This window comes from Rhinolophus sinicus, linkage group LG14 (genome assembly GCF_036562045.2).
Source record: "Rhinolophus sinicus isolate RSC01 linkage group LG14, ASM3656204v1, whole genome shotgun sequence".
NCBI classification, from domain to species: domain Eukaryota; kingdom Metazoa; phylum Chordata; class Mammalia; order Chiroptera; family Rhinolophidae; genus Rhinolophus; species Rhinolophus sinicus.
In genome coordinates this window covers 36,027,961-36,054,539 of record NC_133763.1, presented here as the reverse complement: position 1 = coordinate 36,054,539, position 26,579 = coordinate 36,027,961, and the positions used below count along the sequence as shown (strand labels likewise).

Genomic DNA, 26,579 nt, shown 5'->3' with positions numbered 1-26,579 from the left:
TATCTTTTGTTTCACAGCAAGTAATCTTCAATGTTAAGGAATTATTTTGTTGTCTTTGTTCCAGTTTTTTCTCTAATTCTTTAGATATCTGTGCAGGTTTTCATTCCAATGTAAGAGGCAAAAACAGACGAATATCCTCCTGGACAGTTCTAGAAATTGGTTTTCTAGTTATTTCAAGGAAGATTGACTATGAAAGCTCTGATCTTTTTACTGGCTCTAAATTTGACATTTCCCCAAGAGGCAAATAAATTAAGTTTATATGTCTGTGACAGCTGCATCTGACAACATTCTCTAAAAAGATAATGTTGATAACGTGTTTTAGACATTGGTCATCTTCTATGAAAAAAAATTGAAAAGTCAATTCTAGTAGTCAAGAACACTCAATGGGAGTAAGAAATGCCAGTCATTGGGAAGTATTTCAGTATAGACTTATGACTCAACGAATGGTACAGAGAACCTGGCTACAAAGTATAGAAATGTCCCGTTTTCTCTAATAAGGCGGTTACAATACAAGCTGAAGAAAGGATACGTTTTCCTACTCCTCCCTCAGGTCTTACTTCATACAAATTTGGGCTGCTCTGCTCCCCACTTCTTCCCCCTCCCGTTGCTCTGTTTCTTTCTAGCGGAGCCCCGCCCCGCTCCCTGATTGGCTGACCGGTGGGAGGCTCGCTCCTTGGCTCCCCATTGGCCGTTCAGGGGAGGCGCGTTTCCCTGCTCCCAATAGGTCGCAGGGCAGAGGCAACTCTTCCAACCGCAGAGCAGTTGTCATTTCCGGAATAAGATGGCCGCAGTGCGCGTGCTGAGGACCTGGAGCCAGAGTGCTGGGCGGCTGGTAAGCAGGTTTGCGCAGATCTGAGGTCAAGAAGGAGTGATTTGTCCGCAGTCATCCGGGAGAAATGTGTTACTTTGTCCTCCCAGTGCCACGCGTACAGGGCACGCGTGATGCAGAGGTGGCGGGATGTACGTAAAAGGAAGGGCAGAGAAGGTGGAGAGCTGACGGGTCTGGAGACCCACTCCCTCCCCTTACCGAGGCGCGGTTCTGTTATGACTCGGTTGTCCTCCCACTCCGTCTACAACCCCAGGCTCAGGCTAGCCTTTGCTCTCCTAGCACCATCTGGGTGCCGGGCAGTGTGGTAGGCACTGGGGATACAGAGATATATTCTTTTTTCAAAATTGATTGGGGTAACAATGGTTAGTAAAATTACATAGGTTTCAAGTGTACAATTCTGTATTACATCATGTGTATATCACATTGCTCAGCACTCAGAGTCAGTTCTTCCATCACCACATATTTGACCCCCTTTACCCTCTTCTTCCATTGAACAGCCACTTAGTGCCAGACATTGATAATACGACCCCTGCCCTCAAGGAATTTAAAATCTAGAGGAAGAGACACTCAAGCAAAGCATAACAAACACCACAGGTACTTGCCTCTGAGCAGAGAGGCTCGAGCTTCATTGTACCTGTCTTGTACGTCTGCACCAATATTTTTCCAACATTTTTCTCACCAGAGTTACAACCCACCACCATCCCCCCTGCAATTCCCCCCTTTCAGTCTTTTAGCACCAAAGAAGTCACATCCCGTAATCAGTGTTACCTGAGAGAGTCTTTCTCGGCGCAATGTCCAGGTTCTTGGCATCTCGAGCAAAGAATTGAACGAGACACAGAAATAAAGTGAAAGAGTAGTTTATTAAAAGAGATAACACACTTAAAAGGAAATAGGAACGACCCAAGCAGTAGAGAATGGCTCAAGGGCCCAAGGTGGCATTATTAGGAGAAAAAGTACACTCCAAAGAGTTTGGAGCGGGCCGAGCAAAAGAAGAGGCTCAAAAAACTCTGACTGGTGAGGACTTGGAGTTTGTATCCTTTTTTCTCCAGAATGAGAAAAATGGGCTGTTCCTTTGCAGGTGTGGAACCACTTGATTGACACCTGTGATTGACAAGAGGCTATTACCTCATCTTTTTAGACTGCGCAGGTGTGAGTGGCCGGTTTGATCTAGTTGTTCCTCATAGGGGTAGATAATTACAATGAAAAGGGGAAGTTTTGGACAAAGAGGGGAGGTCTTTTAGGCAGTTGAACACTATGGGTTATGCAGGAATGCAGAGACCCACTGCCTATCTCTAACTGCCTGCCTTGTTTTCCCCTTGAGAGACGTGACCCCTATAAAATCTCTGTGGGAAGTTGAGGGACAGGAGGTCTGTTTTTCTGTATCTGCTTCCTGCTGGGCAGGGTCGTAGGGCTGTCCCTACCTATTGGGGGATTCACGGAGCTGTCGCCCTATCTGATCTCAGATGAGAGGAAGGGGTCCTGAGATCCACCTCGAAGACCACATTGGCTTCTTTGGTTGGGACTGGCAGTCTTGCTGTGGTATCCTCTGTATCCGCAAGGCCCCTAAATGAGGAAAAATAGATTTTAATTAATAAATCTGTTAGCTCTATAGAGCCTATGGCCATTCAACCATTTAGGTGGCGTCAGTTGTCCCGGAGCTGGGCCCAGAATGGGTTGGAAAGAATATTATGCTTCAGTAACTACAATCAACAACTATATTGGCGGCGGGGGGGGGGGGGTGATGTTAAAACCTCTTTGGTTTCTGGGATGGCCAAGAGTTAAGTCCGGAATGGCTTGGGGGATGTTGGGAAGTCACAGACTTTTAAGTAGTTATCTGAGGCAGGGGTGAGAAACATTCTGAGATTCAGGCTAGGAGCAATCTTTAGGATTCAGAAACTGATTAGAAGAGTAATCAAAGCCAGGAGCTAATAAGCAAAGCATATTTAAAATTTCTATAGTGAAGGAGGCTTAAAACTTTTGTAGTGAGGGAGTTCTCCCATATCAATAGTGTTTCATCCTATTTGCATGGCGTTTTCTTCCTGGATCCCCTCTTCCCTAGATCTTCCTACAGTTGTCATTCCTGATCTTACAAAACCTTTCAAGAGCCTGCTATGCACCAGGTACTGTGCTAGGCACTGGGGGTGCACATGTGAATAAGACAGACACCATTCCTCTCAGAGATTATAGCCTTTATATTACAGCCTTGTGGTAGAGGACAGAGAGAGACAGAGGTAGACATTAAACAAGCAATTACAGCACAGCATTGTAAGTGCTATGATGGGACAAGTGCATACAGCTACAGGAACACATAGGAAGGGTCTTGGGGGTCAGGGAGGAGTTCCCAGAGGATACTGTACAACTTGAGATTTGTAAAAGATAATAAATAGGTAATCAGGAAAAGAAAGCTCTTCCCAGCAGCACCTTACTTGGCACTGACCTCCCTTCTTTTGAGAACTCTCCGTCCTTGGCTTCTGTGATACCAGCTTCCTGTTATTTTTCTTCCTACATCTTTGAACACTTCATCCCAGTCTCCTCCTCTTTCCCTGCCCAATTGGTAAATATTGGTGTTTCTAAGGGTTCTGACTTTGGCCCTCTGCACTTCTTACACTTTCTGGGTTACCTCGTCCACTTTTAATTTAGTTGCCATCCATTGCTGATGATTCCTAACGTTCCCCAGTCTTCCAGCCAGCTCCACTCCAGACCCATATAACTGACTCTCCTGGAAATCTCCAGTTGCAGGCATGTCTGTTAGGTGTGTTTCAGCTGCGAGTAATCAAATCCAAGCAATATGTAGGAAATTAAGTGTCTGTGCATACAAAGTATCCCAAAGTTGGATAGCAGCTGGCATAGATTAAGTGGCTCATCATTATCAGTGTTGTCATGTGGATTTTCCTCATGGTTACAAGAGGGCTGCTACAATTTATCTGCTAAGTTTTAAGCTATTTTAGTTAGGCTTTATGTTAATAGCCTGAATGTTAATGTTAATAAGAATAACATAGATATTACAAAGATTAGTTGCTTTAGAATGATCTCTTAAAGTAAAGCTAAATTGTATGATTTAAGATTATTCGTGTTTTGGGAACAGGATCGTCAGTTTTCCTTTCCCTTCAGAAGTCAGTAATAGCTTGGAAATTAAGGTGGAAAATCATGTAAAAATTTTAATTTATTATTTCTGTCAGTAAGCCAAATTTTTATATTATTTGCTAATAAGAAAAACCAAAATTCTTATTTATAAATATGTATTATATAACATGACTATAATTCATAATATGTATTATAACTTAAATTTTAAGGGCTCATCATCACTAAAGTATAAACTACATGTGATGTAGTTAATTAGGTATTAATAACATTGAAATGTTAACTTTCAAAATGAAATATTCTACCTTTCAGACACTTAGGTTTTTTGTTTGTTTTTTATTAGTTTCAGGTGCACAAAACAATGCACTAGCCAGACATTTCACACCCCACAAAGTGACAACTCCCCTCCCCCAATCTACTGCCCCCCGACATCGTACATATCTATTACAATTCCATCAACTCTATTCCCTATGATGAACTCCATATCCTGTGACTATATATATACATATTAAATTATAGTTGACATACAATATTATTCAGCTTCAGGTGTACAGTGCAGTGGTCAGGCACCTACACCATCCGTGAACTGGTCTCCCTAATAAGACAAGTGCCCATCTGACACCCTACAAAATCTTTACAACATTATTGATTATGTTTCGCAAACTGTCTTTTGTATCAATGTGGCAATATTGTAGTTACCAATTTGTGCTTTCTAATCCCCTCCCCTTCACCCTCATCTCCACCCCCTCCCATCTAGCAACCCTCAGTTTTTTCTCTATATCGCTGAGACTGTTTCTGTTTAGTTTGCTCATTTATTGAGTTCTTTAGATTCCACATATACACTTAGGTTTTGATATATCAAGGTGAATACATTCATGCCTACTTATTTCTATAACATACCTTTAATTATACTAAGATGTTATATAAAATAGTTAAATCTAAAGAGTCATCTGTAAATTATGATAAGAAAAACTTTGCTACTGTTAAGCTAAAGGCAAAGTGAGAGGCAACAAGCATTTATTTGAAATCCAAGAAGAACTGCAATTCTGGGAAGCTCTGATTCAGGCAGAAACCCAAATAGTGGTCCTATTAGAGGTGAAGACCAGGGGTATTTATGAGAAAGGGAAGGGGAATAATTACATGAATAGAAGGAAGGAATTTCTATAGGTGCAGATAAGCAAATTTAGTGATACTACTTCTAAAAAATGTCTTTAATTTTTAGTCAGGTAGTCATTTCTGCTTTCTTGTTATCTTTGCAAACAGTTGTTTGGAAAACAATGCTGCTGTATGCCAAAGGTTATTTTGCCCACTTTTAACATTCCAAAGGTTTGAGGAGTCAGACAGGTGTACAAGCAGTTCCTCTGGAATGGCAGCCCTGACTCCATTTTAAATTGGCTCTGTTTGTATTATTTTTTTATGGTATAATACAGCACATCTTTCAGTGTCTTTAGATACTAACAGTCACTTTTGAATTCTTTAGTAGTTTTATTTCAGGAAGTTATTAATGACTCAAGTGCACCTACAAGCCAATGTATTTATACAGAATACATTGCTAAAAATGCCTTTACTTTTTCATAAGGAATTTTAGGCAAAGATCATAATACATATAAACAAATCTGACTCTAAGTGTATAATTTTACTAAACAAAAACAAGAAAATGTTCTCTGTGTCCTATGGCTGGAAGTCCTTTGATTTCTTGAAGAGAAATACTTAAGAAAACCAATCTTCATAAACTTGATTGTCACTGACGCCAAGTATTATGATTTGGGCCTACCTAATTTCATATTGTTTGTATTATGATAATCATTGTTCTACTTTTAGAATAGACTTGAAATTCAATATATACTTACAGAAAGAAGCCATTAAGATCACTTTTAAAAGCATTTACTTTTTTGTTTCATCTCCAGATTTGTGTCCGCTACTTTCAAACATATAGTAATATTCATATTTTGAAGCCAAAATATGTGTGTTTCTTTGGTTATCCTTCATTCAAATATAGTCATCCACATCAGTTGATGAAAACAACTGCTGGTAAGTATGATATGAAAATAACCTATATAAAATAGTGTTTTGTATCTTAGTACTTTTTTTCTAATTAACTAGAGACTTATCAAAATAAAATAGTTGACCTTTTTTTTTCCTAGCCTGGCCCTCCTTGCTCTTGCCACATGTATCCATTTCTCCACCCCACTCCCCATTCACACACTTTTCCTTTAATACTTGTGTCTTCATAATGTTGGGAATGGGTTGTCTTGGGCCATCTGTTCTCTATCAACTGACTCATCTAAGTGCAATAGTCGGCACTGATACCACTTTCTCAGTCAAGGTAAATTGTTGACTTAATAGTCTATGAACTTGCATTCACTGTATTATTGTTTGATGAACGAGGCACTTAATCTGTCCTCTCAGGATGGCATGATAAAACTAGCCTGAGCTCCTAAGTAGAAAGTTCTCTGGCTTTTACCATTTAATTACTTTGCCTCAACTTTGAGGCTTGTGTTAGATTTGGCAAGGACACTAAAACTTTTTTTTCTGATGTTAGATTTAGAACCCTGACAAAGAACCCTAGAATTTTGTTATATCATTAACATTTTGACAGATAGTTGGCACCTTAGTCTGTGCTAGCAATGAAAAATTGGGGGATTCCAGACAGCTCTAACCCCTGAGATCAAGCAGTCCTCCCATGCCTGTTATATGTCATCTTCTACAATATCCTAAGATACACATATCTTTGCCATTGTTTTTTTTAAGATTTTGATTTTAAAAAGTTGATCTTTTCTCTTCTCAGAGAAAATAGAGGTCATTCAAGCTCCCATGTCTAAACAGTTATGAGCTTTGGGTTCTTGGTTTACCAATAACTAGCTGTGTAATTTTAAATAACTTCCTTAATTTCTCTCTGTGTCATCATCTGGAAAATGGGAGTATAATCATAGTATCTAAACCATTGTATTGTTACGAATATAAATTAATTCAACACAAGTATTTACTAGTCACCTGCTATGTGCCAAGACACTGTTGTAGGTGCTTGGGATACATTCTCTTCCTATATTCCCTAACTTCGTAAATAGTTAGAAACCTGAAGCCATCCTGATTCCTGTCTTACCTGAAATTGATTACGACGACCTATTAATTTTACATCTTGTATGTTTCTTCTCCTTTTAAGATAGCTTTGAAAATATGTAAATATATTAAGTTTCATACTTCCGTTTCTTAACCTGCAGTAGCTCTTAATTGCTTTGTCTTCTACTCCTTCACCAACTCCATCTATCACATTCCTGCCAGAAAGAATTTTTTCAAAAATTATAGATCTGGAATTGCAGATGGGACTCCCTATTAGTTAATTACTGCTGAATAACAACCCTCCCCACAATTTAGTGGCTTAAAGCAACTATGAGTTATTATTTCTCAGGATTCTGGGGGTTGGCCGGGCTCATGAATGTGACTGATCTTTAGCCACTAAGAATGAGAATAGTTGTATGAAGTCAAAAGAGGTTTCAAAGCAGCCCCTTACTGGTTAGTCCAGTTTCATAACACAAAACAAGTAGATCCAGTGGCATCTCCCTTAGTACAATATCATGTTCTATATTCTGTTCATTACTGTTGTTTCAAAATCTCATTGGCCAAATGGGTCTTCTACACCGTTGTAAAAGAGCATTATTTTGGAAGTTGGAAAACGTAAGCTCTGTCGCTGTGTCAGTGGGTCTGTCATTGATTAATTTGTTTAAATCTTTGATGATTATTAATGATGGTTATGCTTTTTAAAATTATGAAATGCTTTTTTAGCTATGAAATGGAATAATTTCTGCCTCTGCTTGAGAATATTTTCTATTTTACATGTAAAAGCATCTCTTAGCAATATGTTACATATTTAATGATCATTTCTCCTTGTCTTTGCAGCTCTACAAGGACAGATTGTTCAATTCAAACTCTCAGACATTGGAGAAGGGATTAGAGAAGTAACTGTTAAAGAATGGTAAGTTATTCTGAAAATAAAATGTAAGTAAATGTTAAAACAACTAGAGTAAAAATAAGTAAGAATCTATTTAAATTGAGAAACTTCTTTCTATATGTTTTTTTTAATGCAATAAAACTAGTTTGTGTTGCCAATATGCTGGTGATACAATTCATACTTCACGGCATTTTATTTGATGTGATTTATGAAGGATTGTTTTTCCCTCTTTTTAAAAACTCCTTTCACTGCCCAACCCTGATTTCACTAAAAGAAGAGAAACTAACCTCTAAAAGATGACTTTTGTAAGTGTTCTTGTTGCTTTTATGGAGGAGAATTCCAGAAGGCCTTACTCCACCATTCTAGAAGTAAAAGCCCGTATGTGTACTTTTAAACCTAGTTTCCATGTCATGGGTGATGTTTAATTATGGACTGAGAACTGGTTAAGACAGGAAGACAAGGAATAAGAATGACTGAGCAATTATCTTAATGAAGAATCGATGGTGATAAATTATAAATGTGCTAGATGCATCAAGAATGGTATTAGTACTGGGGCAGCCGGGTGGCTCAGTTGGGTAGAGCCGAGCTCTGAACAACAGGGCTGCCAGTTCAATTCCCGCATGGGATGGTGGGCTGCGCCCCCAGCAGCTAATGATTGAAAACGGTAACTGGACTTGGAGCTGAGCTGCGCCCTCTACAACTAGACTGAAGGACAATGACTTGGAGCTGATGGGCCCTGGAGAAACACACTTCCCCAATGTTCCCTAATAAAAAAATTAAAAAAAAAAAAGAATGGTATTAGTACCAAAATGACATGCTTTAGGTTTGGTCCCATTCCTCCTGTTCTGTTTGCTATGCTGAGACTATCTAGGGGAAGCTTGTAAAGCATACCTAAATGATTATGGTAAGTGATAATGGGGATAGAGGGATTGATATACAAGGACAAGGACAGGCTAAAATCTAGAAAAAAGACTGAGCAAACTCAAGCAAAATTCATGAAATTATAACGGATGTGTATTGGAAATATCAAATTTTTAAGTTAATTCTAGAAACAATAGGCATCCCTTAAAGTTTGATAAAGGCTAATAAGACAGTAAAAGGAAAAAACACATTTAAAATACATTTTTAGAACTTCTTCTAAGGAATGGGTGGGACAGAAAAACCTGAAAGTTTAATTAAATTTTTAGATGATAGATCTATGAATGGGTATTAAAATTTTAGTATTTCTTGGAGATACATCAAAGAAATTCTGGACATTATAGTCTTTTCTGGAACATTCTTCAGTATACCATCTGGGACTAAATACTGGGCTTCATGGATACTGGTCTAATTCAGTGTGGCATTTGTCTTTTTCTTTTAGGTTTGTAAAAGAAGGAGATACAGTGTCTCAGTTTGACAGCATCTGTGAAGTTCAAAGTGATAAAGCTTCTGTTACTATCACCAGTCGTTATGATGGTGTAATTAAAAAACTGTATTATAATCTAGACGATATTGCCTATGTGGGGAAGCCATTAGTAGACATAGAAACAGAAGCTTTAAAAGGTACTGTAAATGTATTTATCTATTTTGCCAATTGATTACTGCTGTCCTTTTGTCATTGGGTACCAACTAAATGTGATGCTTACTTTTAATAACTTACAGGATTTGATTTGGGAGTTTAGAAGCTGAATAGAAAAGGTCCTTTGTGGTGCAGGATTATATTTTGACCAGTTACCATGTTAAAAACATGGACAGTAATAATTATATGGAGTCCCAGTTTCTGGAAACCTTAGAGTTCAAAGAAGCAACGGGCTGTCTCAGGAATTAAAGATTCAGGCCTTGAACGCTTGTCACTAATAACAAAAGTTGTAATAAGCAAATATTAAATTGAACATAATGGGATTGCTCTGTTTGCCACTGATACAAAAACAAAAAAGCACTCTCATCAGTGGTGCTTCTGAAAGCCAAACTTCTTGAAGAGAAGTAGAAGAGAAAAGAAGGAAAATAAAAATGAAAAGTTGAGACTAACATTCAGAAGAAGCAGCAACCTTGGCTTACAAGCAATACCTGTCCTGACAAAGGGGAATTACTTCATTATGAGAAAGTTACAGAGGAAAACTAAAATTGTGGGCTGTTCCAGTGGTGGCACACAGCTGGTTCTATACCCCAGAAGGTCTTTACAACCTCGCTGTGATACACCAACATTATGTCATCTAGGAAACAGCTTTGATGTTGGGCGCTGGCAGAGCATAAGTTCTGTGATCCAGCCCTAAGCCAGCAATCTATCCATAAGTACTGAGATAAAGACATTTCAGTAGTGTCATTTAGAAGTTTAGAAGGTGTCTGAATTAAGAGTCAGGTGGCTGGTTGACTCTTAGTCTTTATACAATGATATAATTACTGTTATAATCACACTTTGAAATTTGTAAAATGTTTCGCACTTATGATTTGACTTATTCTTATGCATGTGTATTCAAGTTTAACAGATTAGTTAGAAAGGTTGGGTGATTTGCCCAATGGCAGCAACAGAGCCAAGTTTAGAACTCAAATGTCCTGAGTCTTTATCCACTAAGACAAGCTGCCTCCAAAAGCTTGGAAGATCGCTTATTGCAGCCTTCCTATTATTTCTTTAATTTATTTTATTATAAAAGGATATTGCATTGTAGAAAGTTATAACATATAGAAAAACAAAACTAAGAAAATGAAAACATTCCTCCTACTCATAAATCACCACTCTAAACACATTAGTGTATATCATTCCAGACATTTTTTTTTAACAAAATTATGTCTTGCACTATAGGAGTTGTATTCCAGCTTATTTGACCAGAAAGAAAATTTGCTAGGGCTGGGAACTAATGGAAACAGAACAGACAGAGTCAGCCGTAGGATTGAATTCCAGCTCTTCACAGTTTATTAGGTGTATGACCTTGGGCCAATCCCTTCATCTTTCAAGCCTCACTTTTGTTTTTAATCTATAAAATGGGCGTAATAACACCTATCTTATAAAGTTGGAGTGAAGACTAAGATATTGCATATGTAGTGCAGTATTTGACATATAATAGGTGCTTGTGGGGGAGAAAAAATAATTTTCCCTCTATCCTCTGAGTTCTTAACTGAGACCCCTGTAATAAAAGACAGATTAACGAGAAAAAGAGAAGTTCATTAATACGTGTAGTTGGTGTAAATCGGAGACACCCAGGAAAAAAATGAGTGACTCAGAGAGGTGGCCTGGAATTTGGGCTTAAATATCATTTTAATAGGGATAGGGGAGGAGGGAATGTAGGCCTCTTAGGGGAGAGTAAATGATTTTTAGGTCAGATAACGAATGGGCCTTTAAAAAAATAGATGGGAGCTATGATTGTTTGTGACAAAGTTTGTCTAGTCTTCTCCCCTAAGAATCAATTTTCCCTGGTAGCTGAAGCTTCTAGTAGGAAGAAGATTTATGACTCTCCTCATCTGCCCTTCTAGAAAATCTGTCTTAGGGCAGATGAGGAGAGTTCAGCGGAAACAACTCCCTGTGTTAGCTGTTTTAGAGGTGCCTGCAAATAATCAGTATACAAAGTGGCATATTTTGGGGTGGCATGTCCTGAACTACAGTCATATTTTCGGGTGGCGTATTCTGCTACCCTTCATGTTCGATACAAGTTTTCTTCCCTTCTTCTCCCTTAGGTGAACTTTGAGAGCTCCACTGGGCCAATTCATAGACTAGTGAGGAGGGATGAATAGATTGTCTTTCTGTAATTGCAGCAGTGAAACAATTTTACTTGCTTAGAATTGAATGTCAAAGCAAACTCAGTTGCCTGCTGATTTTCAAAGGTTTGGTCTCCAATTCACTAAATCCCACAGAGATTCTGCCAAGCAGCATTGGTTTCTAGCATCAGATTTTGAGAATTAAATGCTCTCAAAAACTTTTGTTGTTATTGTTGCAAAAATACATGCTAATAGCCCTAGATAGTGTTCTTATATCAGTACTTTAGTTAGAGAATAGATCAACCAAATTAGCATGAACCATGAAAATAAAATCATTACAGTATTCTTTAAGTCACATTCAAAGCAGACAGAAGTTTTAGATGCTGTATTATCTTATGTCTTAGTATAGAATTAATCCCTGGTCATTCACAGAATGTAAAGGGATTTACGAGACTACAAGAGTAAGAAAAGATTTATTGAAAGTCAATGAGAGAGCGAATTCTGGCAAAGGGAAGTTTTGCCATGGCAGAGCCCGATAGGGACAGCTGCACTGATGAGAAGGAGTGCTGGGGTTTTATATTTTTCCATGCAGGATGTAGGGTGCTTGTCAGCTTGCATGGGGGCTGCTGTTACAATTGTTTTCTCCTGCGAACTGTCCTGTTCCCATTTATGATGGATATCAGCTTGCAGGGGGTTGCTGTTGCGATTGGAACTGTTCTGTTCCCACCCATGATGGGTGTAAGGTGCTTGTCAGCTTGCAGGTGCAGTGCTGGCCAGGGGAGTTAGAACCAAGTGGTTATAATGTTTAAGCTCATTCCTGTTAGTCCACAAGCTTGCTCCTGTTAACTCTTTACTTGTCTCATCATCTTAGGAAAACGTTTGTCACAGATTTTGCATGATTCATTCATGTAATTTATCTCACATTTGATTCTTATTTCATGCTAATGAGAAATTTATTAGGAAAGTGATTAAAATACATGTTTTAAAAGTTATGAAAAAACTCTCATTTTTTAACTTGTAGCTAGCTACACGATTTTAACAGAAATGAAGTAAACACCAGTTAATAGTCATTAAAAAATACCAGATACCAGTATCCCCCCGCCACACACACATTCTACCCATTTGTTTTTCCATTCTGAAATAGCCCAAAATTATGCTTCTTGACTATAAATTGAATTTATTTGTATATTATATGCCACTAACTTTTTTTATAAAAAGAAAAAACACTCTCAACTAAAGAGTAAAAATTTGCCTTGTTACCAGATTCAGAAGAAGACGTTGTTGAAACTCCTGCTGTGTCGCATGACGAACACACTCACCAGGAGATAAAGGGCCAGAAGACACTGGCAACTCCGGCAGTGCGCCGCCTGGCAATGGAAAACAATGTACGTTTTCTTAACATTTAAGTGGGAGATCACTTAGAAAGTATGTATTTGTGTCTGTGAAATATTAGCCAACTATTCCATGATGAGATGGCTTAAATTGGGGTTAAATAAAACATCAAAATGCCTGTTACTGAAATGTGATAGTTGCATAAAAGTACTCGTGAGAAATGAGAAGAAAATTGTGAATTTATTACTTATATTAATTGAGGAGTGTGATTTTATTCTTTCTTAGAGCCTAATAACAGTCAGAGCTACCATTAATGAGCACTTGTATACTAATGTCTTAGATCAGTTGACCTAGAAACACAGATAGAGATTGGGTATGATTGACTGATTCATTAAGCAATTGAGTGATTGATTGAAAGAGTGAACACCTTTACTGGGAGTGAGCTTAGGGAAAGGAAAAGAAGGGAGAAGGGCTGGGCCAGGCCAGGATGTGGTCTCTAGGATGTGACCTGATCCCAGGGAGGTGGGGATAATCCTAGAATAGTATTGCCTTGAAGCAAGGAGTCTGTCTTTTGCATTCCCTTATCAGCCTGTCCTTGGTGTTTAACCTCTAGGGAAGGTGGCTCCCAGGTGATAAGTATTTTTATAGTATTTCCTTTAATCGTCACAACTCTGAGATAAGGGGGAGAGGTCATGTAACTGGTCCAAGGTCACACAGCTAACACTGGTGGAGCCAGAATTCTGAAGTGAATCTCTGTGATCTCTGTGACTCGAAAGCCAGAACTCTTCATCACTGTGTACTACCTCAACAAGTATTGCCTTCATTATTTGAGCACGTATGAGCTAGACATTGTACAGACATTACCCCTAATCCTCACAGTAACCTTGCAAGGTGGTTTGGATTATCGCCCATTTTGCAGGTGAGAAAGGGCAGCAAAGTTAAGTTGCCTACAACCAAGTAAGTAGCAGAACCGGGGATTTGAACACAAATATGACTGGTTCTAAAGCCTGAGTTCTCCCCACTGTGGAGGCTTTTTGTTTGTCTGGTTTTGAGAGAAGTAATTAAGTTACAGTGGGAAAAGAACACAAGTTTACATTTGGAAATATGTATTAAGAGTCATTAAAATGTTCATCTCCCTTCAGCTAGTTATCCTACCATTGGGAACTTATCCCAAGGAAATAATTTAGGATACATTCTTCCAGTGTTTTATAGCCAAAATTTAGAAGGTACGTGTGTTCAAAATCAGGGAAATGCTTTGTTCAAAATCAGGGAAATGCTTAGGTAAATTATGTTATAAACCCTTAATGACAATTTATTAACCATTAAATGTGTTCAAATATGAAGACTATTTAGAATAGAAAATAGAAATAATAATAATAAGGAACATGAGATTTTAAGGGCATCAGATGAGATAATGACCTCAAATATTGCTTTGGAAGCTATAAAGCATTTTACCAATGTTTTTTCTTAATTATATAGAAGAACTAGCTGTAGAAAAACATGATTTGGCTTTCCTATATCACTTCCTAAGGAAGTGTATAATAACTAGAGTATTTGTATAATTACTAGAAATAAAATTGTGGATGGGTTCTTATACATCACCTTTTCTTTTTTTGCAGTTTGCATATTTATGAATTGAATTTGTTTAAAATTAAAAAGCAATGGCATTTACAGTTGTAACTACCTAAAAATTATTTGTTTAAATTATCAGAGTTCATTTGTTAAGAACTGAATGTTTGAAATATAAAGTCCTTTATTATTTTGAGGTCATCCTTAAAGAAGCACTAATACAAATGAAGCAGGACTTAGTCCTGAGAAATTAACTAATTCACAGTATGTATGAGGATATCCAAGCTGTGTGTGTTATTTAAATACAATTAAATTTAGTGAGAATATTTCATCTCTGTAATCAAACGTAGAAAGCGATTAAATAAAGCCAGATTATATGTTTCGAAAAAGTATCATGAATGTCTAGTGGAAATTGGAATTATATCATCTATGTTTATTCTGTAGAAAGCAATAATAAAACTTAAGTATTTGACCCTTAACTTGGGCTAAGGAACTCAACATTCCAAATATGCCTCAAGAAAATTAAATTCAGTGTTTTGTACTGATGTTTCTAAAACGATCATCAGAAAAAAACTAATTTGAGAGAGCTTTTGTATGATGATTATTTTACTATTACATGTTTACTGATAGCCAAGGTCAGAAACATTGGTCTACATTTGTTGTAGTGTTTAACTCTTCTTTAAACTCAGCTCTCCTTCCGTTGTCTCCAAAAATAGAAAAAAGTCAAATAAGAATTATGCAAGAAATTTTTAAAATAGTTGATAATTTAAATCTGTGAGTTTCCATAAATAGCTATGGATTATATACTGCATTGTTACCACATGGGCAAAAGAACAGTATGTACAAAAGTAACATGATGACTTATGAAGGGAAGCTATAATTTATAGCATTCTATTAAGATAATGAAAATGGTATTATTTCTTTATACTAACTTACCGGGCAGAGATCTTTTTTTTTTTTTTTTTTTTAAGATTTTTTTGGGGAAGGGGAACAGGACTGTTTTTTTTTTCCCAAGTCAAGTTGTTGTCCTTTCAGTCTTAGTTGTGGAGGATGCCGTCCAGCTTCAAGTTGTTGTCCTTTCAGTCTTAGTTGTAGAGGGCACAGCTCAGCTCCAGGTCCGGTTGCCGTTGCTAGATGCAGGGGTCGCAGCCCACCATCCCTTGCGGGAGTCGAACCGGCAACTTTGTGGTTGAGAGGACGCGCGCTCCAACCAACTGAGCCATCCGGGAGCTCAGCGGCAGCTCAAGCTCAAGGTGCCGTGTTCAATCTTAGTTGCACGGGGCGCTGCCCACCATCCCTTGCAGGACTTGAGGAATTGAACTGGCAACCTTGTGGTTGAGAGCCCACTGGCCCTTGTGGGAATCGAACCGGGAGCCTTCGGAGTTAGGAGCATGGAGCTCTGATCGCTTAAGCCACCAGGACGGCCCCTGGGCAGAGATGTTTTTAACCCTCAGTTCATTAAATTCTATTTAGAGGACTTAATGATGGATGTATTTATTTTTAGCATTAAAATGTGTAATTTTTTAGATTAAGCTGAGTGAAGTTGTTGGCTCAGGAAAAGATGGCAGAATACTTAAAGAAGACATTCTCAACTATTTGGAAAAACAGACAGGAGCTATATTACCTCCTTCGCCAAAAGCTGAAATTATGCCACCTCCACCCAAACCAAAAGACAGGACTATTCCTACAGCAATATCAAAACCTCTGGTATTCACAGGCAAAGACAGAACAGAACCCATAAAAGGTAATACGGACAGCACTGTAAGGTAATAGTATAATTTATTTGGGGGGAAGCTGCCTCAATAGGTCCATGTATATAAAATGGTGTGTTAATTCCTACTGAAAAGTTCAAATTCAGCATATAATTTCTTTTTAATGATGAAATAACAATTTTTCCAGGAAAAGTCTCAATTTATACTGTTAATTTCTGAAGAGTCATATGTTAACAGGTTTCTTGGAATATAAACTTGTATACGAATAATTGTTCTGTTTTGAAGACTCACTCAGGACATTTTAAATATTATTTTTAGTTAGCTTTCAAAATAACTATTTCTGATTTGTTATTTATAAACTCGTAGGATGATAACTTCCAAAAGAGTGATTTTGCAGGAAAGCCACTAGGTAAATGCATAGCTTGCATCCTTTTAAATTTTTTGTACACCACAGCTTTGAAAGCAGTTACCTGTTACATTATTATACTTGATACTAGGTGTTGTGCTGCAATCAGTGCTTCAGAATTGAAATTAGTGGCTTTTAAGTTATGTAATGAAGATGGTAGCTCCAAAAGGAACAATGTAATTGAGAGTAAAGAGCAGTAGAGAGCCTTCTATTTTAGTAAAAAAAAAAAAAAAAAAAGGATTTAAGAATTTTAATCAATTATATACATATTTAAGTCTTTTGCCACGACAGTTGGATATGTCTGAATGAATATATCTGAAATTTTTATACATAAAATAATGTTATTTATATACAAAACAGCTCAAATTGTTATTATTAAATGCGTAAAATAGTCGAAATATCAACTTTTTGTTTTTTGTGGATTTCTGACACATTTTGAAAAAAACCTTAAAATCAGTTAACGCAGTGAAAGAGTTAATGTTTTCCAGGCTTTCAGAAAGCGATGGTCAAGACCATGTCTGCAGCCCTGAAGATACCTCACTTTGGGTATTGCGATGACGTTGACCTTACTGAACTGGTTAAGCTACGAGAAGAATTAAAACCCATTGCTTCCGCTCGTGGAATTAAACTCTCCTTTATGCCCTTCTTCTTAAAGGTGAGATTTCATTGATTTCATACAAGGGTTGAGCAGGACATTTAAATTTTGTTTTGCAAATATGCAATATGTTAACTGTGGGTTTGAATAAAAATATTACTTCTTACCATATCACATAGAAGAATGTACAAGCACATGCTTTCTTTGTTTCATAGGAATTTATAAAATTGAAATTTGCTAGTCATAGTTTCATCTACTTACCTCTTTGAGCTAGGTGAGGATTGTCCTATCAGTTAGATAAAGCCTTTAATTCTGAAAGGATCACTCGAGCAAAGCCCTGATGTGAACAAATGTGAGAGTTGGTATTGATTTTGCGTGTCACTGACATGTATTTACTTTCATTTATTTAACAAACTTACATTGAGGTTTCTGGGAATCATTTCTAGTACTAGGCCTTGGGACCAGTATAAAATGGAATAAGACCAAACCATCCCTTGACCTTGAGCAGCTCACAGTTCAGTTCACACTAACCGCCACTTATGCAGCTGCTACCATGTGCCTGACCCCGTACCAAACATGCTATATAAGTGATTTCTTTGAATTCTCAGAATAACCCTGACATGTAAACATTGCTATTCCCACTTTCCATTTAAGGAAATTGTGGCCCAGAAAGTTGAGAAACTTGCCAAGGATTTATAGCTAACAAATGGAGAAACTAAGTTTTAGGTTCTGGTCCATTTTACTCAAAAATAACAATACTGTTGCCTCTAACTCCAGTGTGACTTCCAACCAGCCCTTTCTCTACATTGCACCAAGACTGATCTTCGATAAATCAAATTATTTTATTATTTCCCTGATTCTTTTCAATGGTTCCTTTTCATTGCCTCCAGGATATTTTCTTAACTCCTTAGAGTGGCATACAAATATTGCTATGACTCTGCGGCCTCCCTCTCTGGTCCTGACTCTCTCAGTCACTCCCTCTGCTGTAGTCAGATTAAGTAAGATATGCATATGAGCAGTTGCTGGAATATGCAACTCACCTGAAGTGTTCCCTCCTCCCTTGATCAAATACGTGCACATCTTAAGTACCAAAGTTTGTTCAGGTGTAGCTCCCTCCAGAATGTTTCTGTGGCTGTCACAGTTTGAGTTAAACACCCTTTTGTTTCCCGTTGGAATTTATCTCAGTGTATTGCAAGTGTTTACTCAGTTGTCTCTTCACTGGACGCTGAGCCTCTTTAGGCAGAACTGTTCTTTATCTCCATCTTTTCAGCAACTACGCTAACAAGCAAGTGGATGCTCTATAAACAGATGTGATAGATGTCAATAAATTACAGATCTGGACTATATTACAGCTATAGAGTCATCTGTAGAGGCACGGCAATTGAAACACGTGGATGAGATCACCCAAATTGTATGTGAATGAGAAGAAAAGAAGGCTAAGGGTTTTACATCACTGTTTAAGGGGTAGGTAGAAGTTGAGTTGGCAAAGACAATGGAAGAGGGTAAGTGGTGTCAGTGGTCTGATGAGAGGAAAACCAGGAAAAAGCCACTTAGAAGCCAGGTGTACCTATTGCTTCTGAACAAACCACCCCTGAAGTTAATGGTTTGAAACAGGCATTTATTATTTCTTATGAGTCTGCAGGTGAGCAGGACCAGCCTGCTGATCTTGGCAGAGGTCAGTCATATGTCTCCAGACAGCTAGTAGGTCGAGTAGTGGCTAGCTGGTGTAGGACGGCCTCGACAAGAATGACTCATTTCTCTTCCGTATGTCCCTCTTATCTTCCTAGTAGACTAGCCTATATATAGTCCTGTAATACTGGAAGGGGTGAAGAGAGGGAGCACAATTTAAGCGTTTTTTCCAGCTCTGCTGCATTGAGTTTACTCATTGACCAAAGCAAGTCACATGACTAAGCTCAGAATTGGCTTGCAAGAGCATTACTACCAAAGAGTGTGTATACAGAGAGGTGTGACAGATTGGGGCCATCGATTCAGCCTGTAACACCCAAGAGAGAAGAAAAAAGCTTTAAGAGGGGAGAAGATAGCAGTCATATGCATCACAGGTTAAACAGAGTAAGGGATGGGAATAGGCTATTGAGTTAGTAATTAAGAGGTCCAGAGTGCCTCAGCCAGAACTGATTGAATGAAGTATTGTTGGGGTAAAAGCTTGCTTGCAGTTATTTGGGGAATGAACAATGTGGGGGAGGAAAAAATAATTTTCCTCCTATTTTTCTAAGTTCTTCTGCCTGAATTAATAATCAAATAACATGAGACAGCTTAACAGGAGAAAATGACCAAATTTATTACATATGTACATACAAGGGCTCCATAAGAATATGAGACCCAAAAATGGTAGTTAAGGTTTATATGCCATCTTTAGCTAAGGAAAGGTGGTGAGAGTAGTGGTTTGGACTTCAAAGGGCAGAAGGCAATTCACATGGAGATAGGAAAGCAAATGTTTGGTAAATAAATGTTTCCTGGGCCATCTGTAACAAACACAGAGAGAACTTTGAACATGGGCCTTGCTAGGTTCTTTCTGTCTATCACATACTAGTTCATATTAAACTATAGTTATATATGATACTAGCTCCCTTCCTGGAGGAGGTCCTCTGAATTTTAAGCAGTTAGGGGAAAGGTCAAAGGTTTTGAATCTTGTTTCTTAAAAATAACCATCTTAAAATAATCAGTATCCCAAAAAGGCACATTCTGGTTTGGCAAACTCTGCTTCTGCTCAATAGAAATTGAGTTAGAAGAGGCTCTAAAAAAATCTGGTAAAAGGCAGACAGGGCATAGGTACAGAGGGTAAAGTGGTTGTTTGGGGGAGACTGAGGAAAGGTTCCACCTGCTCCCTGCCCTCCTGCACACCCTTACAGAAAAATTAAGCAGCTCTGTAGTCTGAGGGAAAGAGCCGGAGAATGGAAAGTTAACAATATCTGAGTAGGAAGGACTGTTGGAGTAAGGCTCTCACACTGGGGAAGAACAAGATGAAGACCCCAGTGGAGAACTTGACCTTGAAGAGTGAGAAAGGAAGGCGCACCTCTATGTTTTAGACTGGATTCCTCTTACTGCAGGGGTGTCCAAACTGCGGCCCGCTATCCATTTTTACTGGCCCGCAGCAAATTCCAAAAATATATTTAGTTTACTTAAATAAACCAGGTGAGGCAATATGTACTTCACCTCGAGTGAGTGGCCTGGCTACTTGTGTATTTTACCGAATATGGCCCTTGGTGAAAAACGTTGAAAAAGTTTGGACACCCCTGTCTTACTTCCTTCTGGTGACAAGTCTGTTTAGGAGCAAGGATAGACCAGCTCTATAATATACTGAATTTGTTTTATTGTTGTTTTTCTTCAGCATTCCAGTCTGAATGAAATACCTGATCTTTATTTTGAAAATAAAACTTAGTATGCTTTATTTGTTTTAAAATAACTTTTTTCTGCCTATGTAAGTTTCAGAATATTTGGAAAATATTACAAAGTGTTGTACCAGGGAGAAAATGACCTCTAATCCTTGGACATACACCTTGGTTTGTGTTTTACAAAATTTGGATTATACTCAAAATACTGTTTTTATGTGTAACACTTTAACCTTATAGATTTTTATGTAAAGATTAAAGTTATAGTTACCAAAATCAAATGCTTGAAAATACTTTCCTTAACTCTCTAGTTCAAGGATACGATTTTTTTTTCTGTCAAACCACTGAGCCACCGACAAAAATAACATTTAACACACAATGCATATAAAGAAGTGTTAATTGGACTAGTTGAGGGTACAGGAAGAGGGAATTCTTTTTAAGGACAATCTTAAGCATTTTTAGTTTCCTATTTTTAAAATTTAATACAAGGCATGATAACCAAATGCAATATGTGAACCTTATGATTAGCTCCCAGATGGACAGAGAAGCAGCTATAAAGAACATTTTAGGGACAGTTAGGGAAATCTGAATATAGACAGAAGAGGAATGGTATTAAGAAGAGAAAAAAGGGAGAGAGAATAAGGGAGAAGAAGGCAGAGCGGAAAGACATAAAAGTGAACTTCCTCCAGGCGGGGGCCTTTAAAGTACATGTGCGCCAGCTCTGCCCTTCACTTGACCAAGGACACCGAGGGGAACACTAGCCTCTAATGGTCGGTGCCCTTGGAAATCCTTATCACTTGTTCTTTTTACACAGGGAAACAGCTTACTGCCTTTTTGAAATACAGGTTTGCTTGTCCTGGAAATCTTCAGATTCTGCATGTAAGGAAATCACTTAGAATTTAGGCATTTTCTCTGGTACTTTGGTCAGTCTGGATAGTTATTTTGAAAATCTTGATGCTTACAAACTACCTGACTACTTTATCTTTTATTCTTAAATGGTTAGGGGACATAGGTCCACACTGCTTGAAAGTAATACACCTAGGTATGCGTAGATTTGAAATTAAACTCTGCGTAAACAAGAGTTCTTCCTTTACACCTTTTCTTATTGCTTTGAATCCCTTACCTTTCTAAGTTAAAAGTGGTAAAGTTGCATTTTCTTTCTGTTAAACAGGCTGCTTCCTTGGGATTACTACAATTTCCTATCCTTAATGCTTCTGTGGATGAAAACTGCCAGAATATAACATATAAGGTTGGCTATGTGTTGTGAAAATGTTCTTCTTATAAATAGAAGATGAGTGCAAATGTGTTTGTCAGAGAAGCTTCTATTGTACCTCACATAGTGATCCTTTTTAGACAAAATTAAAGGCTTGGGATAAAATATTAAACTGAAGTGTAATTTGTTATTGTAATTGGTTTTACTAGTTAATAATTATACTGTTCAGGTATGCAGATTTTCATTTTCAAGCCCTGTAGGTTTTCTGCTTAAAATAATGGAAATATATGACTGTGAGGCAATGGATTGTGTTACCCATCCTGTATATCCTTCCCTGAAAAAGAAAAACCTCTCAAAATGGATTTCCTGCAATTTTTAAAACAACAATTTAAATGAGAAAAGTAATGGAAGTTAGAATTCTGTTTGAGTGAACTCTTCTGTTTGGAGTGAAAGTTTAAGACTGAGAACTCTTTTGGGGATGCCAATCGTTACTTATATTACTCACTAGAAATACACAAGCAGAAGTGAGCTTAGATATTCTGAGATCTAAACCTTCCTGTGTGTTTACTACAATTTCCTGATTAAGTATATGCCAGTTGCAAAAAATTCGGACAAAATGATGTTTACTTTCTATTCAATGACCCTAAGATAATTCACTTTTTATGTTGAGATATGCATCCTTCCAGTATTTTTTATTTTTTATAAACCTTAAAAATATATATGGAATTATACATAGTTTTTTTTAACATTGTAAAAAATTTTAACTTTTTTCTTTTTCATTTAATATATTTTGGACATCATCACATGTCAATAAGTACAGCTTTGTTATCTTGTTTAACCAGTGACCTATTATAAACATTTTGATTATTTGCAGTTTCTCAAATTTACAATCTGAAGTCAACATCCCTGTGTATGTATCTCTACATTCGTCTGTATTTATCTCCTTAACACAGATTTTTTATAAATGTTGGTATGGATTGTTAAATATTCTCCACAAAGTCTATGCCAGCTTACATTTCCAGTAACAGTGTTTGGAAATAGCCTGTTGTCCTATATTCTTACCAACAAAAAATGATCTTTTTCAAAAAATCTTTCTGAAATCCTTTAAAAATCTTTTAAGTCATCACCAGTCTGGTGAAATAATTTTTGGTAGTTTTTTCAAGACAGTGAAGGTTGATCCTTTCTTTCCTGTTAGTTTATGAAAAGGCCTACTGTATAATTTTTTTTTTCAGGCTTCTCATAACATTGGGATAGCAATGGATACCGAGCAGGGGTTGATTGTCCCTAATGTGAAAAATGTTCAGCTCTGTTCTGTGTTTGACATTGCCATTGAATTGAACCGCCTCCAGAAACTGGGCTCCACGGGTCAGCTTAGCACCACTGATCTTACGGGAGGAACATTTACTCTTTCCAACATTGGATCAGTGAGTAATAGTAATGTTCAGACTTATAAACCATTTCTTAAGGTTTCTGATCATATGCTCAATTAAAAACATAAAATTTAATTTGCCATTTGTTCTTCAAAAGCTTAATTTTCTACTCTTCTTTTTTTTCTAGATTGGTGGTACCTATGCCAAACCAGTGATATTGCCACCTGAAGTAGCAATTGGGGCTCTTGGATCAATTAAGGTCTGTTTATTAAATATTTGAAAAATAATTTAAACAAATTGGGAGAGTAAACACAAAGAAGAATAACCATTTCTGAGGTTTTCCCCTCACTTTGTAGGTTTAGTGCAGTGTTTGGCTCAGTAAGCCTGTTATTTCTTCCCAAGCACCAGGCCTACAATTCTGGTGGTTGCCTCTGTGTATAGTAAATGGTGTAATAGTAATCTGGGTTGTTTCTGTGTCCATTGTGGGTTATGCCCAGCATACTTTCTTTATGGAGAATCACAAATATAGCTAATCTGTATCAAAATATCTTCGTTTCAGAATATCAGAGACTAATAGTAAGCCAATCCAAATTATGTATAACAAAGTGAAACACTGTTTAGTTTTTTTCCCCCTCAAATTTAACTCTGTTCAAGAACCATTGGGAGTGCTACTTTATAATGTAGATTTCTTGGCTTTGGGGACAGAGCCCCAGAGCTTACATTTTAAAACAAAACCTACGTCATTTCAACATAGGTGATCTGTTGCCATGTTTTAGGAGAAACTAACTTAGAAAAAGGGTTGCAATGATTGTTAACCCTGGCTACATATTAGAATTATCTGGGTTTCTTGGAAAAAATGTCCAAACTCACCCCATACCAACTGAATCAGAATTTGGGGGAAAGGGGCTTGGACATCCCTATTAACTCAGGGTTGAAAGCCACCAGAGTTAAAACAGTAATGTTCTGGATACCATTTCCATCTCATCACAGCTCTTGCTGGCTGACGGCCAGCTCCAGGGAATGCTGTTGTTCACAGTCTTAGCTGTAGAGGGCACAGCTCACTGGCCCATGTGGGAATCCAACCGGCAACCTCAGCATTAGGAGCACAGCTCACCAACCACCTGAGCCACCAGGCTGGCCCATGGATATCATTTCAATACCACCATTACTAAATGTCATTGTCACTATATTAACCTTGATTTTGGTCTTCATATTTTCAAAAGACTATTTCATTTTTTTAGTAATTCATATTTAATATATATATTTTTAAATAGCCTGCAATTCATAGAAATAAAAAAAAAATAGGTCTGTTCCCAAAAACAGCTTGAAAATGTGGTTCTTAGCAGTGTGCCCCTTCACTGTGCCCCATATGTGACACCTCCCACCACGCACCATGCCGCCCCACTGCGGACGCCCTGCTTGCTCGCTGCTCCTCCAGCACTGCCGTCACACTTCCCCTCTGTCTCTTTAGTGGAGTATCCACATGGCTTGTTTCCTCACTAACTTCCGTGAGGAAGCCTTTTTGGTGGCGCTTTCCCATTCCACTGCCTCAAAATATATGCCACCTCTCCTCCACTTCCATCCCCTGCCTACGTTCCATCCCCTTTCCAAACTGCTGTATTGTTCCCTTTGCACTTTTCACGATCTGACGCACTCTATGTTTTACGTATTTCCCTGAATTGTCGGTCTCACCCCGTTAAAATGTTAACTCCAAGAGGGCAAGGATTATTTGTTCTGTTCACTGCTTTATCCCCAGAGTCTAGAAGACTACCTGGTACATAGCAGATGTTCAGTCAACATTTGTGAAATAATGGAAATCGGAGTTGAAATTTCCTGTACATATGGAAATTGTACAGGGAACAGGAAACACCTTGGAGAAACTGAAAGCTTGAGGCACATAGTCAAAAATAAACAAAGTAGGAGTTGGCATTTTCAAGTCCTTTGGGAGGGCCATTTCTTTTCTATTATAAGGAGGGGTTTTGCCTGATCTTTCAGCACTGCTGTTGCTGGAGCTTGCACTTCGAACAAGTGAAGTTTGACTCTTTGTTCTATTCCTTATTCCTAGGCTCTTCCCCGATTTAACCAGAAAGGAGAAGTATATAAGGCACAGATAATGAATGTGAGCTGGTCAGCTGATCACAGAGTTATTGATGGTGCTACAATGTCACGCTTCTCGAATTTATGGAAATCCTACTTAGAAAACCCAGCGCTTATGTTACTAGATCTGAAATGAAGATTGATGACATCCTTGAACTTTTTGAGCCCAAAGAAAGTGTAGAGCCTAGCTATGCCAGCACATGTTCTTCGTTGCAATTTATAGTATAAATGATTTGTATTGTATTATTAAAGTTCTAAGGCACAATATGTATCACTATTCTGTCACACTTTTTACTGAAAATGAATAATGGTGTACTAGTTTTCTTGGGGCTGTCACATTTTATAGGTCATAGCTTTACTTCTTAATACGGTGCTGAGGTCTTTGTGTTAACATATTGAAACTGGCAAGAACTACAAAATTAACATTAATATAAGACAAGTAATCATATACAGCATTTGCCCTATTTTTTTCTTATTATTTTGAACTGACTCTTAATGAAAGTTTTCAATTATGCTTAGTTGAGAAAAGGAATTTACAAAAATATTTTCCATTTCCCTACAATAATGCTAATTGCTGTATAATTATAATAAGTGCAATTATAGTTAGCATTTAAGATATCCAGGAGTATGTTACTCTATATGGATCACCTGTAAATGTCTTATTTATATAAATTAATATCTTTTAAAAGGGAAAATTATAAGCGGCTACTAAAAATGCCAAATTATAGTTTGATACCCAGTAAAGAGGGAGGAGAGAGAGAGAGGAGAGACGGGTAATTATGGACATTAAAATAAAAGAACAATTTATATAGACATGAAGCTATCATGATCATTTTGTTAGAGGCCCACTTTAATCAGAAATAGCATCACAATGAATATGATCCACCATTTTGATTTGCATTCAGAAATTCAATTGTTAAAAATATTATTTAACTGAAAATTGCATGTTCAAGTGAAATGATTCAAAATTTTTTTTAGTATCTACTTGATTGTTTTCATGATGGAAATGATTAAATTAGAAAATAATGGATCAAATGAATGTTTTTTTTAAATTCAGATAATAATGGAGAGTTGCAAAGAAAATAAAATCATCCAGAATCCTACCACTATTAACATTTTGATCAATATGTCTGTATACATAGCTAGTCTTTTTATAAAAATGAGATCATACTATACCGTTTTATAATTTGGGTTTTTTTAATGTAACATTATATTATGGGTAACTTTAGATGTTAATAAACAATTCTACATTATAAATTTAAATGGCTGCATAGTACTCCTCTGTTGTTTGTAGTATCCATTTAAATATTAAACACCTACTGTATACCAAACATGGTGCTAAGCACCGTCTGGGCACACACTGCCCACTCACCCTACGGACCCTGCCTTCATTAGGCTTACAGTCTA

At 37.5% G+C, this 26,579-nt stretch overlaps 2 protein-coding genes across 4 annotated transcripts in view; one reads left to right on the top strand and one right to left on the bottom strand.

Moving 5' to 3' along the window:
- The first annotated feature begins 685 nt into the window (after positions 1-685).
- DBT (dihydrolipoamide branched chain transacylase E2) lies at positions 686-25,439 on the top strand. Its single transcript, XM_019747015.2, has 11 exons — positions 686-832; positions 5,818-5,941; positions 7,808-7,883; positions 9,220-9,401; positions 12,792-12,913; positions 15,957-16,173; positions 17,036-17,202; positions 21,664-21,741; positions 22,938-23,129; positions 23,263-23,334; positions 25,141-25,439. Exons 1-11 carry the CDS (start codon positions 782-784, stop codon positions 25,306-25,308), a joined length of 1,449 nt encoding a protein of 482 aa, XP_019602574.1. The 5' UTR covers positions 686-781; the 3' UTR covers positions 25,309-25,439.
- TRMT13 (tRNA methyltransferase 13 homolog) overlaps positions 1,671-26,579 on the bottom strand; it is a 74,394-nt gene continuing 49,485 nt past the window's right edge. Inside the window, exons 16-18 of one of the 3 annotated variants that reach the window (XR_012491816.1) lie at positions 7,014-7,185; positions 5,761-5,963; positions 1,671-2,392 (exon numbers count right to left, since the gene is read on the bottom strand). The gene's annotated coding sequence lies outside the window, so the exon portion shown is untranslated. The remainder of the gene's footprint in view (positions 2,393-5,760; positions 5,964-7,013; positions 7,186-26,579) is intronic. The other 2 variants (XR_012491817.1, XR_012491818.1) reach the window with 2 other exon arrangements.